Source organism: Sus scrofa, chromosome 4 (assembly GCF_000003025.6).
Source record: "Sus scrofa isolate TJ Tabasco breed Duroc chromosome 4, Sscrofa11.1, whole genome shotgun sequence".
NCBI lineage: Eukaryota > Metazoa > Chordata > Mammalia > Artiodactyla > Suidae > Sus > Sus scrofa.
The window spans coordinates 1,638,977-1,656,196 of NC_010446.5; the positions used below are offsets into that span (position 1 = coordinate 1,638,977).

Sequence of the window (17,220 nt, forward strand, 5' to 3'; positions counted from 1 at the left end):
GGGGGAGGTGCCCCCAGGATAGCCGGCCTGTGAGCGGCTCTGACAGCAGGGGCTGCCCAGATGGAGGCCTTCATGGCTGCCACTTCACATGCCTTCACTCCGGTGACTGCCACAGCCCAGAACCACACCCACCTGGCAGATGCCTGGGAGGCCGGGTCACCCACCAGGCTGGCAAGGAGAGGAGCCAGGACTAGACCCACGATGGGACGCCAAGGCTCCCTCTCCCCCGATTAAGTCTGCCCGGCCTGCTGGGACCCACCACAGGGTGCCCAGCCGGTTGCTCCAGGCCTTGGGGGCTCACCTGCTGAAGCCATCCCGTCCTGTCACACTGAGACAAAGGACAGAGAGGCCGGCCTGCAGTCCGAGGCAGGCCTAGTGGCAGGGACAGAGTGGGCACGTCCTGCCTGTCCCCCTTGCTGCCCCGGCCCAGCCTCCACACGGAAGCCTGAGTGACGTGGAAACTGGCAGTGGGTGGGAGAGAGAGGGTGTCCAAGCCAGGCTAATCGGAGGATGCCACTTGGTTCCCATGGCAACTGCCGCAGAGCTCAGTCTTTCAGGATAGACTCAGGTTAGGCCTCAGCTGCCAAAACACCCACTATTTCAGGGCTGGTTACCTTGGTGACCCAGGTGGTGAGGCTGTGTGGGGGGGAGGGGGAGGAGAGGAGGGGTCGTATCAGGAGAGGCCAGGCAGGGGGCCCCCAGGCCTAGGCCAGACCCTGGTCTCAGGCTGACTCCTAACCCTGATCACACACTGAGCCTTGATCCTCATCACAGACTGACTTCTGATCCTGGACTCAGGATCCCTGATCCCTCCACATACTGAGCCCTGATCCCGTCACAGACGGATCCTGGACCCTGGCCATACTCCCACCCCGACGAACACTCAGAGCACGGTAGCTGCTATTTGTGTTGTCCTGTTTATTTTTAACGCGTCCCCACACATAGCTGACACCTGATAAGTGCCAAGCAAATGCACCCACGACCAGAAATTACCCAAGAAGGATGGGGACCTCAGGCCACCCTGTGCTGGGTGACCATGGTGCTCCTGGGCTGGATGGCCTCTGAGGGGGCAGCAGAGGAGTGGGCAAGGCTGGGGGGCGGGCTGCCCCTCCAGGCCCGGAAAGAAGCCGCCTTTCTTCCTGGGCTCAATGCCCCCTCTGTCTGGAAGCCTCATTTCCATCTCATTAAAGGATGAATAGAGCCAATTAATGGCCGCCAGGCAGCCTCGGCCACCCCAAGAGAGAGCACATGGTGCGGGTGCTCCGCGCCTCCTTCCCGCCCTGGCGCCCCTGCCCGGAGACTGCGGCCTCCCTGGTTCCTGCGCCCCCAGTCGCCTAGGATGTCGCCTGGAGGTGCCCTCTTCCTGCTGGGCCTCCCCCGCCTGGGTCCCCTTTGGAGGAGGGGAGCGGCGCACTTCCCGTCTCCTCCAGCAGAGGTCTCCCCAGTCCAGCAGGTGCGGCAGCGCCGAGCGGTGGGCCCGCCCCCGTCCCGCCGCGGGGTTCCCCACACTGAGGGGCGCCTCCCGACTCTGAGCCCCGGCAGGGACGGACAGCTCCCTGAAGCCCCTGCCTAACCCAAGCCCAGGCCCCCGGCCCCCGCCCCAGGGGACCAGCCTTGGCCCCTCCCTCACCCAGGCCTACAGTTCCCAGTATCAGGACCCAGGACCCACCAGCCCAGCTGCAGCAGGGGCGGTCAGATCACAGGATGCGGCCGAGAGCCACGCCCACTGCCCATGGGGCCACTTCCCAAGCCCTGTCCTTTAGTTTCAGAAAGACCCTGGGAGCAGGTCCTGACTGTCTTGTCCCCATGTCACAGAAAGGAAAGTGGGGCTCGGCGAGCTGGCGCCTTGGCCCCATCTGCAGGGCTGTTCACTTTCTCGATGCTGCTTTTCCTCCTCAGGCAGGTGCATCCACCCTGAGAGGGAGGCGCCTTATCAGCCTGGAGGCCTGGGTCCCCTCCTGGCTCCGCCCGCTTGCACGGGTGTCCCCCCTCCCCCGGCCCTGGCTGTCCAACCGACAGCCACTCTTGCCACTCCTGCCATCTTTCTGGGAAGCAGGACCCCGCAGGGCCATAACTCTCAGCCTCCCCGGCTGCCAGGTGGGTGTCGGGTAAGCGCTGGCCTCTGGTGAGAATTCCCTGATGGGCGATGGGCTGTGTGCTCACCATTTTCCTGGGGGTCACGTCCTGCTAGTTCTGTCTGGAATGGGAGCTGTCTACCATGGAGCCGGAAACCCCGATTTCCAGATTTTTCTAAATTGGCCCTTGTGCAAAGGAGCGGCTGGTATACCTAGTCCTAGGAGGCGGGCCCTACCCTGCACCCCCCAACCCAAGCTCCAGAGACACGCCCTCCGCTGGGGTTCCCCGCTGCTCCTCCCTGTGCATGCCAAGGGCAGCCTCTCTCCTTGCCCTGCAGGCCTGTGAGGGGGGAGGGGGGCTCTGGAGCATTCTCCCAAGGGAAGCTGTGGGCTCTGGGTTGGGAAGACTCCAAAGCCTTTGCGGGGGGGTGTGTCAGACGGAGAGCACCCCAGCTGAGTGGTGACAGGCCTGGAGGCCAGCGGGGGCAATGAGCCCCTCCTAGGCTGTGTGGCCTTAGGCAGGTCACAGCCCCGCGGCCCAGCATCACAGCCTCGAACACCCCTCGAACACGCTCAGGCTCCAGCCCAGCCCCCACCTCCCACCCGTGCAGGCACGTGGGGGGGCACACGTGTGCACACACAGGAACATGTACACACACACACACACACACACACACACACACACACATGCACGCGTGCGCGCTCGACCCTCAGCCCCCAGGATGCCGCTTTTTCATTATCCTACATGTCGCTTCTGCAATAAAATTCTTTAATTAAAACATGAATATTTAAAACAACCCTTGAGAGAAATGGCCCCATCTCACCAGAGGCAGGAAGGCACGGGGAGACTTTGGGAGGGGAGAGGGAGGGACAGCAGGGCCAGGCAGCCACAGAGGGGCAGCCAGGTGGGGGCAGGGACGACGGGGACAGGGACAGTTGCTCTGGCCTGAGGAAGGCTTGCCGGTCAGACGCGTGACGTGGCCATGTGGCATTTGGACAGGCCAGGTGGGGGCAGAGCTGAAAATGGGCCACTGGCTGGCCTGGGCCTCCTGCTCGCTCCCGCTGGGCGCACAGCCCTCTTGGGCCGAGGATGGTGGGGTCACACCTGACCCAGCCGCCCGGGCCAGCGAGAGGGGGCGAAGCTCCCTGGGCAGGGGCTCGGTGGGGAAGATCTGGGTCTGACATCTGCCTTGCTCAGCTGTGTGTCTTCTGAATGACTGCTGGGCCTCTCTGGTCTGTGTGCCACTTCACCCTGCGCGCGCGCGCGCGCGCACACACACACACACACACACACTCCCTCCCTCTCAGCAGCTCTTGCAGGAGAAGCTCCGCCAGCTGGCCCAGACGTGGCTCTGCGCTCTGTCTCCCCCTCACAAGCTGTGTGGCTCTGGCCACTGCTTTCACATCTCTGTTTCATTCCACCCGAATTAATCCAGTGCCTACCGCGTGCCAGATACTGTTCCACACACGGGGCTTCGTCAGCGAGCAGGGCACATCCCCCGCCCTGCAGTGGGTACACCCTGGCAGGGACAGAGGATAACGACGCGGGAATCGTCCGTGTTTACGGGCAATGCCGTGTGGGGAGAGCAGCACTGCGCATCGGCGGCCCGGCGGGAGGCCGCCGTCTGAGCGCCCTAGAGGACAGGGCCCTGCGGTTCCGTGGGGAGAGCATCCTGAGCAGGGATGGCCGTGCAAAGGCCCCGCGCCGGCGGATGCCTCTCTGGGGAGCCGCCTCCAGGCCACTGGGAGGCGGCTGCTTCCAGCACAAAGGACGCCCGAGAAAGCAGCTGGGTTACCACCGCCAAGGTCACGGTGCGGGGGCTTCTGAGTCCAGGGCACCGGCACAGCGCTGAGCTGGCTCTGGGTGGTGGGGCCACATCCTGGCCCTTCTGCCCCCAGCCTAGTCCTGCTGCAGCCGCTGCGCTGTCTTCCCACGAGGCCACCAGCCCCGCCACAGCCTCGACCTGCACTTTGTCAGAGCTGCTGAAATCACCCTGCACAGAGCCAGCGCGCGCGCGCGCACACACACACACACACACACACACACACACACGCCTGATGCACTGCACACATGTGAACACACACATACATGCCACGTATACGAATACATGCACACACACACGTATGCTTGTAGACATGGACACCTGAACACACACACACACACACACACACTCCTGCCCACCCCTCCAGCATCACCTCCAGTCATTCCCACTCTCAGACCCTCTGCGCAAGCCCAGGGAACCCCACCCCAACTCTGATACCCCTCCCGTCCCCCTCCAATCCGTCTCTGCCCCCCAGCCTCCCTGGCTAATAACAAAGATACTGACATTTCATCATTAGCATCGCTTCTGCTTAGAAACCCGTCCGCCCCAGCTCTCACGCCCCCTGACCAGCAAGGACAGATGTTCCGACTCTTGGTTTTAAAGACGAGGGGTCTGAGCAGACTGGCCAGGGACGCACGAGAGAGCGGGTCAGGCTGGGGTCTGACCCTGCCCTCGTCTTACCCTGGGGCACAGGTCCCAGCGCGCCCTCCTCGAATGACGTTTCCACCCAGACGACTCGCGGGCCTCTCGCACACAAGTCCCACTCCGACCTGTCACTCTTCCCCCAGCCCGGTCCCCCTGCTGCAGCCCCACCGCAGCTGGTGTCCTTACTCCCGGCCAGGAAGCCGGGGTGGTCTAGCATCTCCTTCCTCCACGCCCACATCCTTGGCATCAGCAGGTCCATCAGCTCAAACCCAAGACCCTCCCTCTTCCTCACACCCGGGCCAGTCAGCTTGCTCCTGGGTGCCTGCCCGCTCTGGTGGGTCCCCCACCTCCTCCTCGGAGCCCCACAGGCATTTCTGGCCCCAGGGGAAGCCTCCGTCTTGCTTAAAGCCCCTGTGGCAGCTCCAGCTCTCCGGACAACATGCCAACTCCAACTCCGGCTGGGAAGCCTGTCCGCCACTGAACCCACTCCTGCAGCCCCGCCCCCGTGCCCTTCTCCCGCAAGCTCTACGTGGCTCCAGCCATCCTGGGTACCTCCCCAGCGTGGTCCCGGCCCCGAGATGGTAACAGAGACAGGCTGTTGCGCTTTGGCCTCCAGTGGCCCCTGGCCCCGGGGCCGTCTGTCTGCTGTGACTGAGCAGTGCCTCAAAGCAGTCAGCACTTCCCTAGCAAAGACACGGAGGCTCGGGGGACCGGAACCCCTGGGGAGGGAAGAGCAAGGGCACAGCCAGGCCACTACCCGCCAGGTCCTCCTGCGTCCTCCCGCCTCCCCAGCCAGCCACCCACCCACCTCTTTGCTCCATCCTCCCCCTCCCCACCCCCGGGGACCACGCCCACTTCACATGGCAGGAGCTGCCCAGGCCAAGGTCACGGCGACCTTGACCAGCCCGAAGGTCGCCCTCCTGAACTCCCATCCCACTGCCGGGACCCCGACACAACTGAGGGAGGAAGGAGTTTTCTGAGGTTTCCTGGACGCCACCGCCCCGCCGCCGGCTCTGCCCGCCTCTCTCCCGCCTCGGCGGCCTGATCCTCTCCAGCTACAATCACCGCTTCCCGAGGTTTCTAATCTGGGATCCATGGCCCGGGGGCCATGAATAGAACCATGTTCCAGGGGAACCGGCTTCCTTTGTAGCCCCACGTAGCTTGTTTTATGCCTTTAAAGATGTTATTCTGAGGAACCCGTCCGTCTCGCTGGCTCAGAAGAGGCCAAGAGCCCTGGACCACGTCACCTGGCCCCACGGTGACCCGCCGGCACGAATGCCCAGCCCGGCCCCGTACTCCTGGCACGTGGCTCAGCTGCCTGTCCGGTGTCACACTCCACAGCCTGAGAAGAGCCGCCCCCTGCCCCCCTGCCCGCCAACCCCGGGCATCCTGCAGGGGCTCCCCCGTGGCGCATGCGCGGTCCCCCTCGTGATCTGCTGTGGAGCCCGCCTGCTGTCCCTTCCCACGGAGGCTGCCCTCCCGAGCAGGGCCCGTCTTACCAGGGAGCCAAACTGCTTCGAAGGCACCCGGACTCCCCCAGCCCCTCCCACCCCCGCCTTCACCTGCCCTGCCCTCTGACCCCCGGGGGGCTCAGCGACACGGACACTGCTCTCAGCATCTCAAACACTGCCACCTGACCAAGTGACCCCCTGACCTCCAGGTGACCTGCAGCCTGGCCGCCAAGGCCTCCCCCTGTAGTGGACACGCCTGCTTCTCTCATGTGGCAGCTTGGGGCGTCCCCCGCCGCCCAGACCGCCCAGACGGCGAGAGCGGGGGGCTTTTTGCGCGTGTCCTGGAGCCTGACACCCCCCCGGTCATTCCTACGGTCGCGCCACACGCAGTCACCAAACTCATTTCCCAAACGCATCTCCAACCAGCCCCTCAGCACACTTTTTCTCCTGTGTCCCAGGAAGCCCGGCCACAGGCCACAGCAGCCTGCTGGCCCATTAGGTTCTAGGTTCGTCCTTGGCTGCAAAAAGGGAAGGCTTCTCCGTCCAGCCAGGAACTTAAACTTCCTGATTCTGGGAAAAATGAGACCCTCCCTCTCTGGTGCTCAGCAAGCACCTCCTGGGGGCCGGCGCCACGCCAGGCCCTGGGGGCAGGGCCAGCACCCCTGGCCACCCATTCTCCGTGAGCCCACAAACACCTTCCCTCTTTGCACCTGGCTTCCCCAACACAGCACTCAGGGGACAGGGGCCAGGGCAGTCCTACAGGCCAGATGTCCCCCGCTCGGCTCAGAGAGCCACTCCCAGGGCCTCTCTCCACCGGTCACTCACCTGCAGCGCCGTCCCCGCCCCGGTCCTGGGTCAGGCTGGTGAGGCAGTTCTCAGGGCCACCAGCCACGCCGTCCCTCAGGCAGACGTCCCCGCGGGGGACCAGGGAGCCGGAGGCAGGGTCACCGGCGTCCCCGCCCAGGCAGGCACAGGGGGTCTGCATGATGCCACAGGGGTGCGAGCTGCGGCTGCCGGCCAGACAGGCGTCCAGCCAGCGGCACAGCATCTGGCAGGCGGCCCGGCTGGGGTTGCGGTTGCCCACGACCAGGTACTCCACGGAGAAGTCGTCGCTGAGGCTGGGAGGCCCGGCCTGGGGCCCGGGGTCGGCGTCCCGGGGCGGCCACTGGTGCTGCATCTGCAAGAACTGCTTGCTGGCCTGCAGGAAGGCCAGGGGCGCCGAGGGATCGCAGAGCCTCAGCACCTCGTCGAAGCTCTCCATGCCCAGGTAGGTGCGCGTGGACTCCAGGAAGGAGTCGAACTGGTAGGTGTGGACGCGAGCGGGGCCGCTGCAGGCGGGCGCCTTGGCCACCTTCATGTAGAGCGTGTAGCGGCGCGGGTCCGGGTTGCGCAGGGTCCAGGAGCAGCGCGAGGCGTTGGCCGGGAACACGGCGGCCGCTGAGAAGTAGCCGAAGAACTTGCCCTGCACCAGTGTGGCGCACGGCTCGGTGGCCCCGGGCCCCACGTCAGCCCCCGTGGCCGCACGCGTCTGGCACCCCAGCAGCAGCAGCAGCAGCAGCAGCAGCGCGCCGAGGATCCAGAGGGCGCCCGGGGCGGCGGCCTGGCCCCTCATCCTAGCTCGCGGGGCCGCCGGGGTTCCGCGGGCTGGGCAGGCAGGCGCGGGCCAGGCCTTGACATGCCAGGATCCGGCGGCGAGCGGGGCCGGGTCGGGCTGGGGCCGAGGAGCAGGGGCTCCAGGCGAGGGCAGGAGGAGGAGCAGGCTTCAGGAGACCAAGGGGGCGCTGGAGGCTCCTAACATCTGGGGTCCTGACGGCCCCCTGCGGCTGCCAGCAGCAGCTGGAAGAGAAGGAGCAGAGAGGGGCCGTGTGAGCCCCGCTGGGGAGGCAGTGCCCACCCCAGGCTTGGCGCCGCTGACACCGGCCTGGCCCCGCTCTCAGGCACCTGCTCTGCCCACCTGTCTGTCTGCCACCTGCCAGCGCGTCCACCTGCAGGGGCAGGGAGCCGTGGGCAGCTAGGCCAGGACACAGGGGCCTCGGCTGTGCCCAGCCTGGCGTGGCTCCACTGGCTCTGGGCCTGTCTGCCCCTCCCCGTCATGGCCACGGAGGTCATCCTGCCTCTGGGCCTCTGTGGCCTCTCTGACCCCCTGGCAGGGTCTCCGTTCAGCTTCCTTCCCCTGACTTTGCCCCGCTCCCACCCCACCTTTCAGGGGAGACTCTGTGAATCCTGCCAGAGGGGAGCAGGTCAGAGGAATGGAGGCGAAAGGTCATTCCAGCCATCCCCCAGCCTCCCCCCGCCCCCCGCGCGCCTCTCAGCAGAACAGACTGGTTCTCAGGATGGGGGGGGCGTGGAGCTCAGTCTCTGGCTGTGACTGTGACATCCCCTCTCTGGCCCCGCTCCGCCCTGCTGCCTGTCACACAGCCTCTCAGAGGACCCCTGGACCTCCCTATCTCGTCCCTGGAGCCACTTGGAGCCCCTGGGCTCCGGCTTTGGCCTGCCGGGCCTTCCTTGCGCCGGGGCCAGGTGGCACCGTTACCCTTCTCTCCTGTCAGGATGAGCAAACCGAAGCTCAGCAGGGTCACGGCGAGGGTGGAGGAGAACCCCAGGCTGCCCCCACCCAGGCCCCGGGATCACGTGTCCTGCTCCAGGAGTGGGGCTGGCCCTGTGCCGCCTGCTCACGCCTGCGGGGAGCAGGTCGGGTCTCCGTGAGGACGGACGCGGCAGAACCGTCCCGGGCTAGGGAAGCTGGCCCTGCCCCACCTCCGCGTGGACCCTGGAAAGTTCCTTCTGCCTCCAACCTCAGCTCCCCGACCCTCCGCAAAGCCCCTGCAGCAGCTGGGCACCCCCGCCCCGGGCCACCTGGCCTGGAGCCAACACCCCCTCTCTGCTGACCACGCATACGGCGGCCGCCTGCCCACAGGGACTTGCTGCTTCTTGCTGCCTGGGCCCGACTGGCCGGCGACACAAGGTCGGTCACTGCTCTGCAGTCCCCTCCTGGCGTCCTTCCTGACAGCCTTGTAGGCAGAGCAGGGAGCTGGGCGCGGGCGGCCTCAGGCTCCGAGCCAACCAAGCCAGGCTGGCTGGAGGCGGGTGGCCCCCCATGGCCGTGTGCACTTGGGCAAGCCCCTCGCCGCCCAGCCTCAGTCTCCCCATCTGTAAGGTGGGGTGAAGCCTCACCCTCTCCACATAAGGGTCAGCACGGGCCTGCAGCGTCACCCAGGGATGGGGAAGGAGGCGATCCCATGGGGAGAGAGGTGGGGGCTCTGGATCATCAGGGGTGGGCCTGGGGGTGGGCCTTTAGTGACAATTGTTCAGGTCCCCTCAGGAGGGAACTTGCAAAGTCTTTGTGCCAGCCTCAGGGCAGAGCTGAGCAGATTCTGCACTTGGCCGCTGCCTCCTGGAAGCAAGCCCCTCGTATCACCCTCGGGTGTGGGCATGGCAGAGCCACCTTCCCTGGCCGCCCACCGCAGGTCGGGGGACAGAGAGGCAGGGGCCAGGGTCCCACAGCCAATCCCAGACCTGGGAGGCTGCTTGCCCAGCCCTGCCCAGCAGTAGCACCCCCTCCCCTGGTCCCAGGCTGGGACGCAACGTGGCCACCAGCCCCCAAGCCGGGGCCCCGACCTAGGACAGGCCCTCCCTGATGCACCAGAGGATCCCGGGTGGACGTCGGCAAAGCCCAGTAGAAACTGACAAAGGTCAGTGCCCCCCCAATGCCACCCTGATCCCCAACACATGACAGCCGCCTCAGTCTGTCCCATCCCCCCAACCACCAACCACCCCCAAACCAGCACCATCCCCAGAGGGGCCTGCAAAGTCTGCGATGGCCCGGGCCAGGCCCACCCCACAGCCCTCCCGTCCAGAAAACAAGCGGGTACAGCCTGGAGGAGGCTGGAGGTGAGCAGCTGCTGAGAGCACGGCTGCCTCTGACACCCTGTGGACTCTCGCAGGCCTGGGAGCGGGGGTGGTACCCCAGCCGGGCCCAGTGTGGAGGGAAGGACTCAGGGTGGGGAGAGGACCAGTGCTGGGCTCCATCCTGTGCCAGGCACTCACAGCACCTGCTCCGGTGCCTGTGCACAGACGGGCACGTGGGGACCACGGAGGAGTCACCTTGGTGGGGGCTCGAAGTTGCTGGGCACCTGAGCCAGGATCTGAGCCCAGGTCTGCTGGACAAAGTCCCTGCCGTCTGCGAGGCCTGGCACTGCCCCAAGACAGTCAGAACCGGGCCTTATCCTGTCCCAGGGCCTGTGGGCGCTGGGCCAACCTGGGGCCCTCCTGGCACCCCTGCGGGCTGGCCCTCGTTGACACCAGCCCACCCTCCTCCTTGAGTGCCTGTCAGGGGGGGAGGCACCCCCCCCAGTGTCCTGCACAGAGAGCAAGCAGTGGCCGTGAAGCTGAGAAGTAGCACTGTGCCCCATCCAGCACTGTCCCTGAGAAGGGTGACAGCAGAGGGGCTGCCTGGGGGGTGAGGAAGGAGGCAGGGGGAGGGTGCTCGGGAAACACTGGAGAGGCCCCAGCTGGGCTGTGGGCTGTGGAGGGGACATTTCTGGCCTGGACCCCGAGGAGGAGGGGGGTTGCCCTGGGGAGGGGCTGAGGAGCGGGTCAGGGCACCACGCCCCCAGGACTGAGGCTCCAGGGTGAGCCTTCAGCAGGTTCCTGGGGCCAGAAGAGGGCCTAGCCGAGCCCCCCAGGGGCTGCTCACCCAGGGTTCCTTGGAGCCCTGGGACTCCCCAGCAGGAGCACCGGGGCCACCAGGGGGCCAGGCATACCCTCCGACTTGAACGGCTCCACACCCGGGTGTTGGGAAGGGCTCTGCTGGCGAGAGGCCGGCCCTGCCTCTTCTGGCTGCTCTCGGGGCAGAGCTGGGCAGGAGGCCCAGGCCGTCAGCACGGACAGCTCCGGCGTCTGCCAGCCAGCGGTCCCTCACCCTCCACCTGCCCGCACCCCGCCCTCTGCCCTGCCCCCGGCAGAACACAGACCCTTTCCAGCAGCAGAGACCCTTCCAGCCCCACTGATGCCTGCCGATGCGGCCTGGGCTAAATGGCTGAGAGACCCCTCTGAGCCTTGGGCCGGGGCACATGCATGTCTGGCCCGGCTCATCCAGCCCTCGAGGAGGGTGACAAAGCCAGCCCAGGCCTGGGCGACCAGAGCTGAGATGGGGTGGGGGCCCCCCCAGCACCCTGGGTAGAGTCCTGGAGGGACAGCGCCCCAGCAGGGCCCTGGGGTGAGTGGGGGCAGTGCCTGATTTTCACTGGGGGATCCCTCTGACTGGGGGTGGGGGGCAGGTGCAGGCAGGGGGAGCCGGAGGGGGTGGACCAGGCTCACGGAGGTGACTAGGCTTCCGGCCTGAGCTAGTGGGCGGTGGGAGGTAGGGACCCTCACTGAGCTTGGGGGAGGGGGGGCAGAGATGTGTTTGTACACGTGCGTGTGCAGCTCACGCTGCGTCTGCACACATGCACCACGTAGCACGCTCGGACGAGGCTCGCGCTAGGACAGCCAGCTCCCTGGGACGTGTGGGGCTGTGGGACAGGGACCTGGGCTGGGAGAGGGCCTGCGGGGAGGGCACCATTTAGGGAGAGCCCAGTGGCCAGGACAGAGAGCCAAGAGCCAAGGCAGGGCCTCAGAGGGGGGCCAGGCGAGCGCAAGCTTGGCTGCACACCTAGAGGAAGGAGCCCCTGCACCGCTGGCCTCTGTGCTGGGCTCTGGGAGCTGGCTCACGGCCCCCTCGCCACACCGGCACCCAGGCCTCCTTGGGGGTCCGCCCTCTGCCAGGGTGCTGACCGAAGGGCGGGGGTGGGCGGAGGCTGCTCACGCCTCTGCAGGGGCACTCACGGGGTGAAGGGCTCCCCTAAGCTGCAGGCCCCCATCTGGGCCTGGTTTCCCGTATCCTGACTGGGTCACTGCAGCACCCGTCACTCACTGCCCTTCTTGGGCTCCCAAGGACAGTGACCAATTAGCACCCAAGCCCCTCAGGTCCCTGCCTCTCCCATCACCTTCTCAAGGCCAAGCAGCCCTGTTGCCAAGAAGCTCTGGTGTCTGCTCCTGTTCCTCTGGCCAGTCTCTGCCCTGAACCTACCCATGGCCTCTCAGAGCTGGCAGGGTGGCCTCAGGGTAGGGATGGGGGACCTCAGAGAGCTGGTCACGCCAGGAGGGGACCAGGAGAGAGGGAGACAGCCCCCTGTTCTGAGCGCTGACAGAACACTAGGCCCAGGTTTCAGGGCTCACGGGACCCCCGCCAGGCAGGAGCAGTCCTGGGCCCTCATGGCGGCAGGTGAACCACCCCGTCGCTGCCAGCCGACAAAGCGCTGGGTGGTTTCCCTGCAGAACAACAGGGCGAGGGCTGGAGGCCGGCCCCTCCAGCTCCCGGATGCTCCAGCCTCACCTCAGTCCACGGGACCCTCCCCCTGCCTGGCCCGGCGCACAGGCCCGACCCGGGCCCAGCCTCCGTCTCCCGCCACCCCGCCCCAGGCTGCCAGTGGCATCCCCAGACACAGCCACAAAAGACACTCTGTTGGCCTGCCCGGCCCTCTGAACAGTGCCCGCCTGTGTGTCCTGGGGAAGGCTGCACGGGGGGAGGGGCGCTGGGCATCCCAGGCATGGAGGGCGGCCCAGGGCGGGCGGGGCTGGGAGAGCGAGCGGGAGAGGCTGCCCAGGGTGTCTGACCACCCTGCGCCCAGCAGGCTACCCTCCCCATCTGGGGTGCTCCATGGGCCCCCACACATCGCCCTGGGCCAGGGCTGGTTGGGCAGCCCTGGCCGGGGACCCCGTCCCAGGCTCAGGCCTGCCTGTCTGAGCGAGCCGTCTAAGGGGCTCGGGCGGCAGGAAGGGGCCGGGGAGTCCGGGCAGGCCTCCCATCACAAACCCAGAGCCAGGTGGGGGGCTAGGAAGGCCTGCCTCCCACCCCCAGCCTCCATGGCCACGCTCTGCCCCCGCTCCCATCCAGTGCCAGCCAACCAGGCCCCCCATCCCCTCAACTCGTGGAGCATGCCAGGCCTGTGCTAAGGGACGTTCCGCTCACGGCAGAGGGGATGAGAGACAGCGAGGTCCCCCACGGGGCAGAGGGGGGCCTGGGCAGGGCTGGGTTGCCAGCAGGGCTGGGGCCCCAAGAAGCCCTCCACCCTTGCCAAGGCTGCCAGGCCCAGCCCCAAGGGAGGCCCCCTCCCCCTGCCCACTGCCTGGGCACAGGGGCTGCCAGGGGCATCTGGCTGGAAGCCAGGCAGAGCTGCCCAGGAGAGAGAAGACCCCGGAAGGTCCTGCAGGGGGCTCGGGGAGAGGCCTTGTCCTGTGCGGGCCCTGGTCCAGGCTGTGCCCCGAACAGAGCCTCCCCTCGTCACACGTCGCCTTGTGCAGGGGCCTGTCACCCCAAACCACCTGAGGGCCTCGAAGATACCCTGCGCGCTCAAGCTCCGGGCCTCTGCTCACGCCACGTGGGTCCTGGGCTGCACCGGTGCCCATGTGTGCAAGGCGGCACGCTCTCTGGAGCCCCAGGTGGGGACAGTGCAGGCGTCTGCCTGTCAGCCGGGGTGTCCCACAGGGGCAGGGAACACTCCTGAGGAGGGGGCTCTTGAAATTCTGGGTGTGGCATAGGTCACTGTCCCCTCCTCTCCGTGTGGCCCTGCTCTGTGCCCAGATTAAGCTCTGGTGGCCCCTGGAGAGGGGACACAGCCTCCCCGCTTGGCAGCTGGCCTCAAGGGACGCCCCACCCCCACCCCAAGCCAGGGTCCGTTCCTGACGTTCCCAGGAAGAGGGGCTCATTCAAGGTCACCTGTCCAAGGTCACCTGGGGAGGGCGTGGGATGGTGGCAGGATCCGTACAGGTGGTCAGGAGGGCCTGGCGGCCGGGCAGATGGCGCTGAGGCCTGAGGGACGTCCGTGCGGGGCAGGCCTGGCCAGGAGGAGACACAGAGCTCCCGACCGCGTGGCGAGGGCACGCGAATGGAGGAAGGGGTGCTGGGCCTGGACACGCGTCACGGCCCCCAGGACTCCTGGCTCCCGACGCCCCCTCCCCACCCAAAAGGCACTGGCGCACCAGGATTGGCCGGCTGGGGGTCCCGACCCGGGCCTCCCTGACACCCACGGGGCACCCTCTCCCTCTCCAGCCAGCCGGGGGGACTCGGGGCCACAACCAGCGGCGCCCCAGGAAGTGGGCTGGGCCTCAGGAGATGAGGACAAGAGACCAGGTCCTGCACAGAGGCAGGCTTGCTGCAGGCGCCCCTGCGGTGGATCGGCGGGCGGCAAGGGGGCTCTCACACGTTCTGAAGTCATTCCCACTCCTGGGGACAACCGCTGCCCTGCGTTGGCACCCCGGGTCGCCCAGGCCCCCACACTCTCTGGGGCAGGGCGGCGGGACTCCCCACTGAGTCTCTGCGCCTCAGAGAGGCGCTGTGCAAAGTTGCCACACCACACGGGGCGCTGCGTGGGAGGAGGTCGAGGCTGGCTTGTGGTGCCCCCGCTGCCACCCCTCAGCTGAGCTTGGGTCGTGACTCCACCAGGAGACCTGGCTGCCCGCACCTCGGGTCCTCTGCCTGCAGCCACACCTCTGCCTCCCCTCGGTTCGGGACCCCTCAGCCTGCGTCTCAGCTGAGAGTCAGCACCCCCCAAAGCGGCCACAGTCCCGGGGGGATGGAGACAGCCTGGGCCCCAATCAGCAGCCGCCGCGGCCTCCAAGCTCCCAGAAACCTCCGGCTCCGGACGCCTCTGCGGGTCCCAGCAGTCCCCTGGCAGGGCCCGGTGACCATGGGGTGGACCCTGTCTGCGCCCCCTCCAGGCGAGGACGCCCACAGATCCCCATGGACCCCCACAGGCAGGGGTTGGCACAGACATGATGGAGACCCAAAGGTGAGGGTGGGAGTGCTGGGGGGGAGATGGGGAGGGGGCAGGAGTGGGGAGTGGGGTGGGGATGAGACAGTGGAGGGTGATGGAAGGTGGGAGGATGTGGGGGCCGGGGGAGGGGGCCAGGTGCCCTTGCTGCCCACCGAACACTTCCACTTGTCTAAAGCACTCGAGACAAACACAGTTAGGCTTGTGAAGACGGAACATTCTAGAAGGGCAACGAGGGCCCATTAAGGACCTGGGGTTTGGGGTGGGACCCTAGCCTTTTGGTGCTGCTCCCAGCCCTTGTCTCTTTTCAATTAGCAGAAACCAATGAATAGGAAGCAGAGTTGGGGGTGGGGGCTGCAGGGGAACCCCCAGCGTGCTTTGCGCCTGGCCCGGGAGCCCCAGTCCTCCCCTATCCCGTGAGGCCGGCCGGAGGAGACTAGGGTGCAGGGCAGAAGGCGATCTGAGCCCAGGGGTTTTCGTTCAGCTGCGCCAGGTCCCAGAGACCTTCTGCCAAGTCCCCCCCTGTGGGGGAGGGGCTGGCGCCTCCCTCACCTGCAGCGGCGCTGAGGCCGGGCCAAGGCCAGGGTCAGACGTCCCACGGAAGCTCTTCCCCATCAGGCCTTGCTTTCCCAACAACTGTGAGTGAGCAGTGGGTGGGAAGAGCAGCTCTGCCGGGGCCCTGCAGCCCAGGTGTCCTGGGAGGGGCACCGTGTCCCCAGACGTGACCATCTACCTGGGGCCCAGAGTCCAGGGTGGTGTGCACCCATGTCCTGTGCAGCTTCCCTTTGTGGGTACGTGTGCTGTGCTCGTGGTGCACACCGACAGGGGTCTCAGGTGGTGTCAGGGGGATGGCAGCTCTGAGGTGGAGGGCCCAGCGGGGGTGTGGGTGGGGCAGCCCCCAGAGCACCCACCATCTATTTGGTATGTCCATCAAGCCAAGTCACCACCTTTTTAGGACCCTCCCCAGGGGCCCCCACCACTTCCCACCCGCGGCCCACACGGCTCTGCGGTAGGTCCCAGCTCCCTCTGAAGCCCAGTTTTGCCATTCACTTCCTCTCCAGCTCCTGTCTGTGCCTCGCACCTGCCACAGGGCCTTTGCATATGTGCTCCCTCTGCCGAGACCCTCTTCATCCTCCCCACCATCACCCGTCTTCGGTGGGTCCCTGTGGAGGGCTCTCAGGGAGCCCCACCTCCAGGCCCCCTGCAGGCTGTGGTCTTCCCTCCCCAGAGCCCATCCGCTGAGCCGCCAGGGTCTCCTGCCTCCTGTATTCCCACCAGCCTTCACACTGGTGGGGGGCATGCCCTCTGCCTTGCCCATGCTGCACCCCCAGAGCAGGAGAACAATGTGGGTACCCCGTGTTCAGCATGTATGCGCATGCAGGCTGTGCACAGGGGTACCCGGGCCACGTGAGTTTACCCAGAAATCGCAGCTCTGACTGATGGCGCAGCTGCAGCCTTGGAGGCTGGAGGCCAGAGGGTTCCAGAGGACAATGGGATAGTGTGGGCTTGCCAGCACAGATGGGGTTAACAAAACCCTCCAGGTTTAGAGGTTCGAGCTTTTCTCCTCCACCTCTTCCGCACAGCCAGACACGGAACTGCCACAGGTAGAACGTGCTTCGACTAAATACTGCCATCCAGGGCGCCCATTCACACAGGACCTGCTCCGCGCCACACATGACACATGTGGCAGTTTGCATGCCTGCCCACGCATGCCGGCAGCCTGCGGGCCGGACACACACGTGCGTGCACCGCACACATGTACACAAACGCGCTCCTCACGCATGTGCACAGGGCACGGGGGCCAGGCCGGCGTGGGGGGAGAAAGGTGACGGGGGAGCAGAGAGACCGCGAGAGGGCGGGGGCGGCCGGGGCTGCCCAGGATGGGGCGGGCGCCTGGGCCGCGGTGGAGACGGAAGGGGCGGGCAGGCGGCCGGAGGCGCGGGCGCCCTCTCTCGGCCGAACGAGGCAGCGCGCCGCCCTCCGCCACCGCCGCCGCCGCAGCCCCGCGCCCGCCGCCCCGGCCCCAGCCGGAGGCGTCCCCAGGGGGCGGGCTTGGGGCCCCAGGACCCGCTTCGGGGGCGGGGCTGGCCAGGGGGCGAGGATGCCACGGGAGGTTGTCCGCGCCCCGCCGCTCGACCGGCCCCGCCGGGGCCGCCTGGTGCCCGGCCTCGCGGCGGTGCGTCCGCAGATGCCCAGGTGCCTCCGGACCCGGCCCGCCGGGACGCTGCAGACCCGGCGCGCTGCGGGCCCAGCACGTTGGATGTCGGAACAAGAGCCGAGGGTCTAAGCCGGAAGGGCTCCGAGAGCCTCACCCTCGCCCCCATTTCACGGACGCGGCCACCGAGGCCCTAGCGGGGCCGGAGCCTGCGGACAAGGGAGGGCTTGACAACTTGGCTGCGTCCCCTCCCGGTCC

General features: G+C 67.0%; 1 protein-coding gene across 1 annotated transcript in view; it reads right to left on the minus strand.

The window, feature by feature from the left end:
• ADGRB1 (adhesion G protein-coupled receptor B1) overlaps positions 1-17,220 on the minus strand; it is a 76,319-nt gene that overhangs the window by 56,656 nt on the left and 2,443 nt on the right. Inside the window, 1 exon segment of the mRNA XM_021088791.1 lies at positions 6,820-7,830. Coding sequence (XP_020944450.1) covers positions 6,820-7,606 — 787 coding nt within the window. The 5' untranslated portion in view covers positions 7,607-7,830.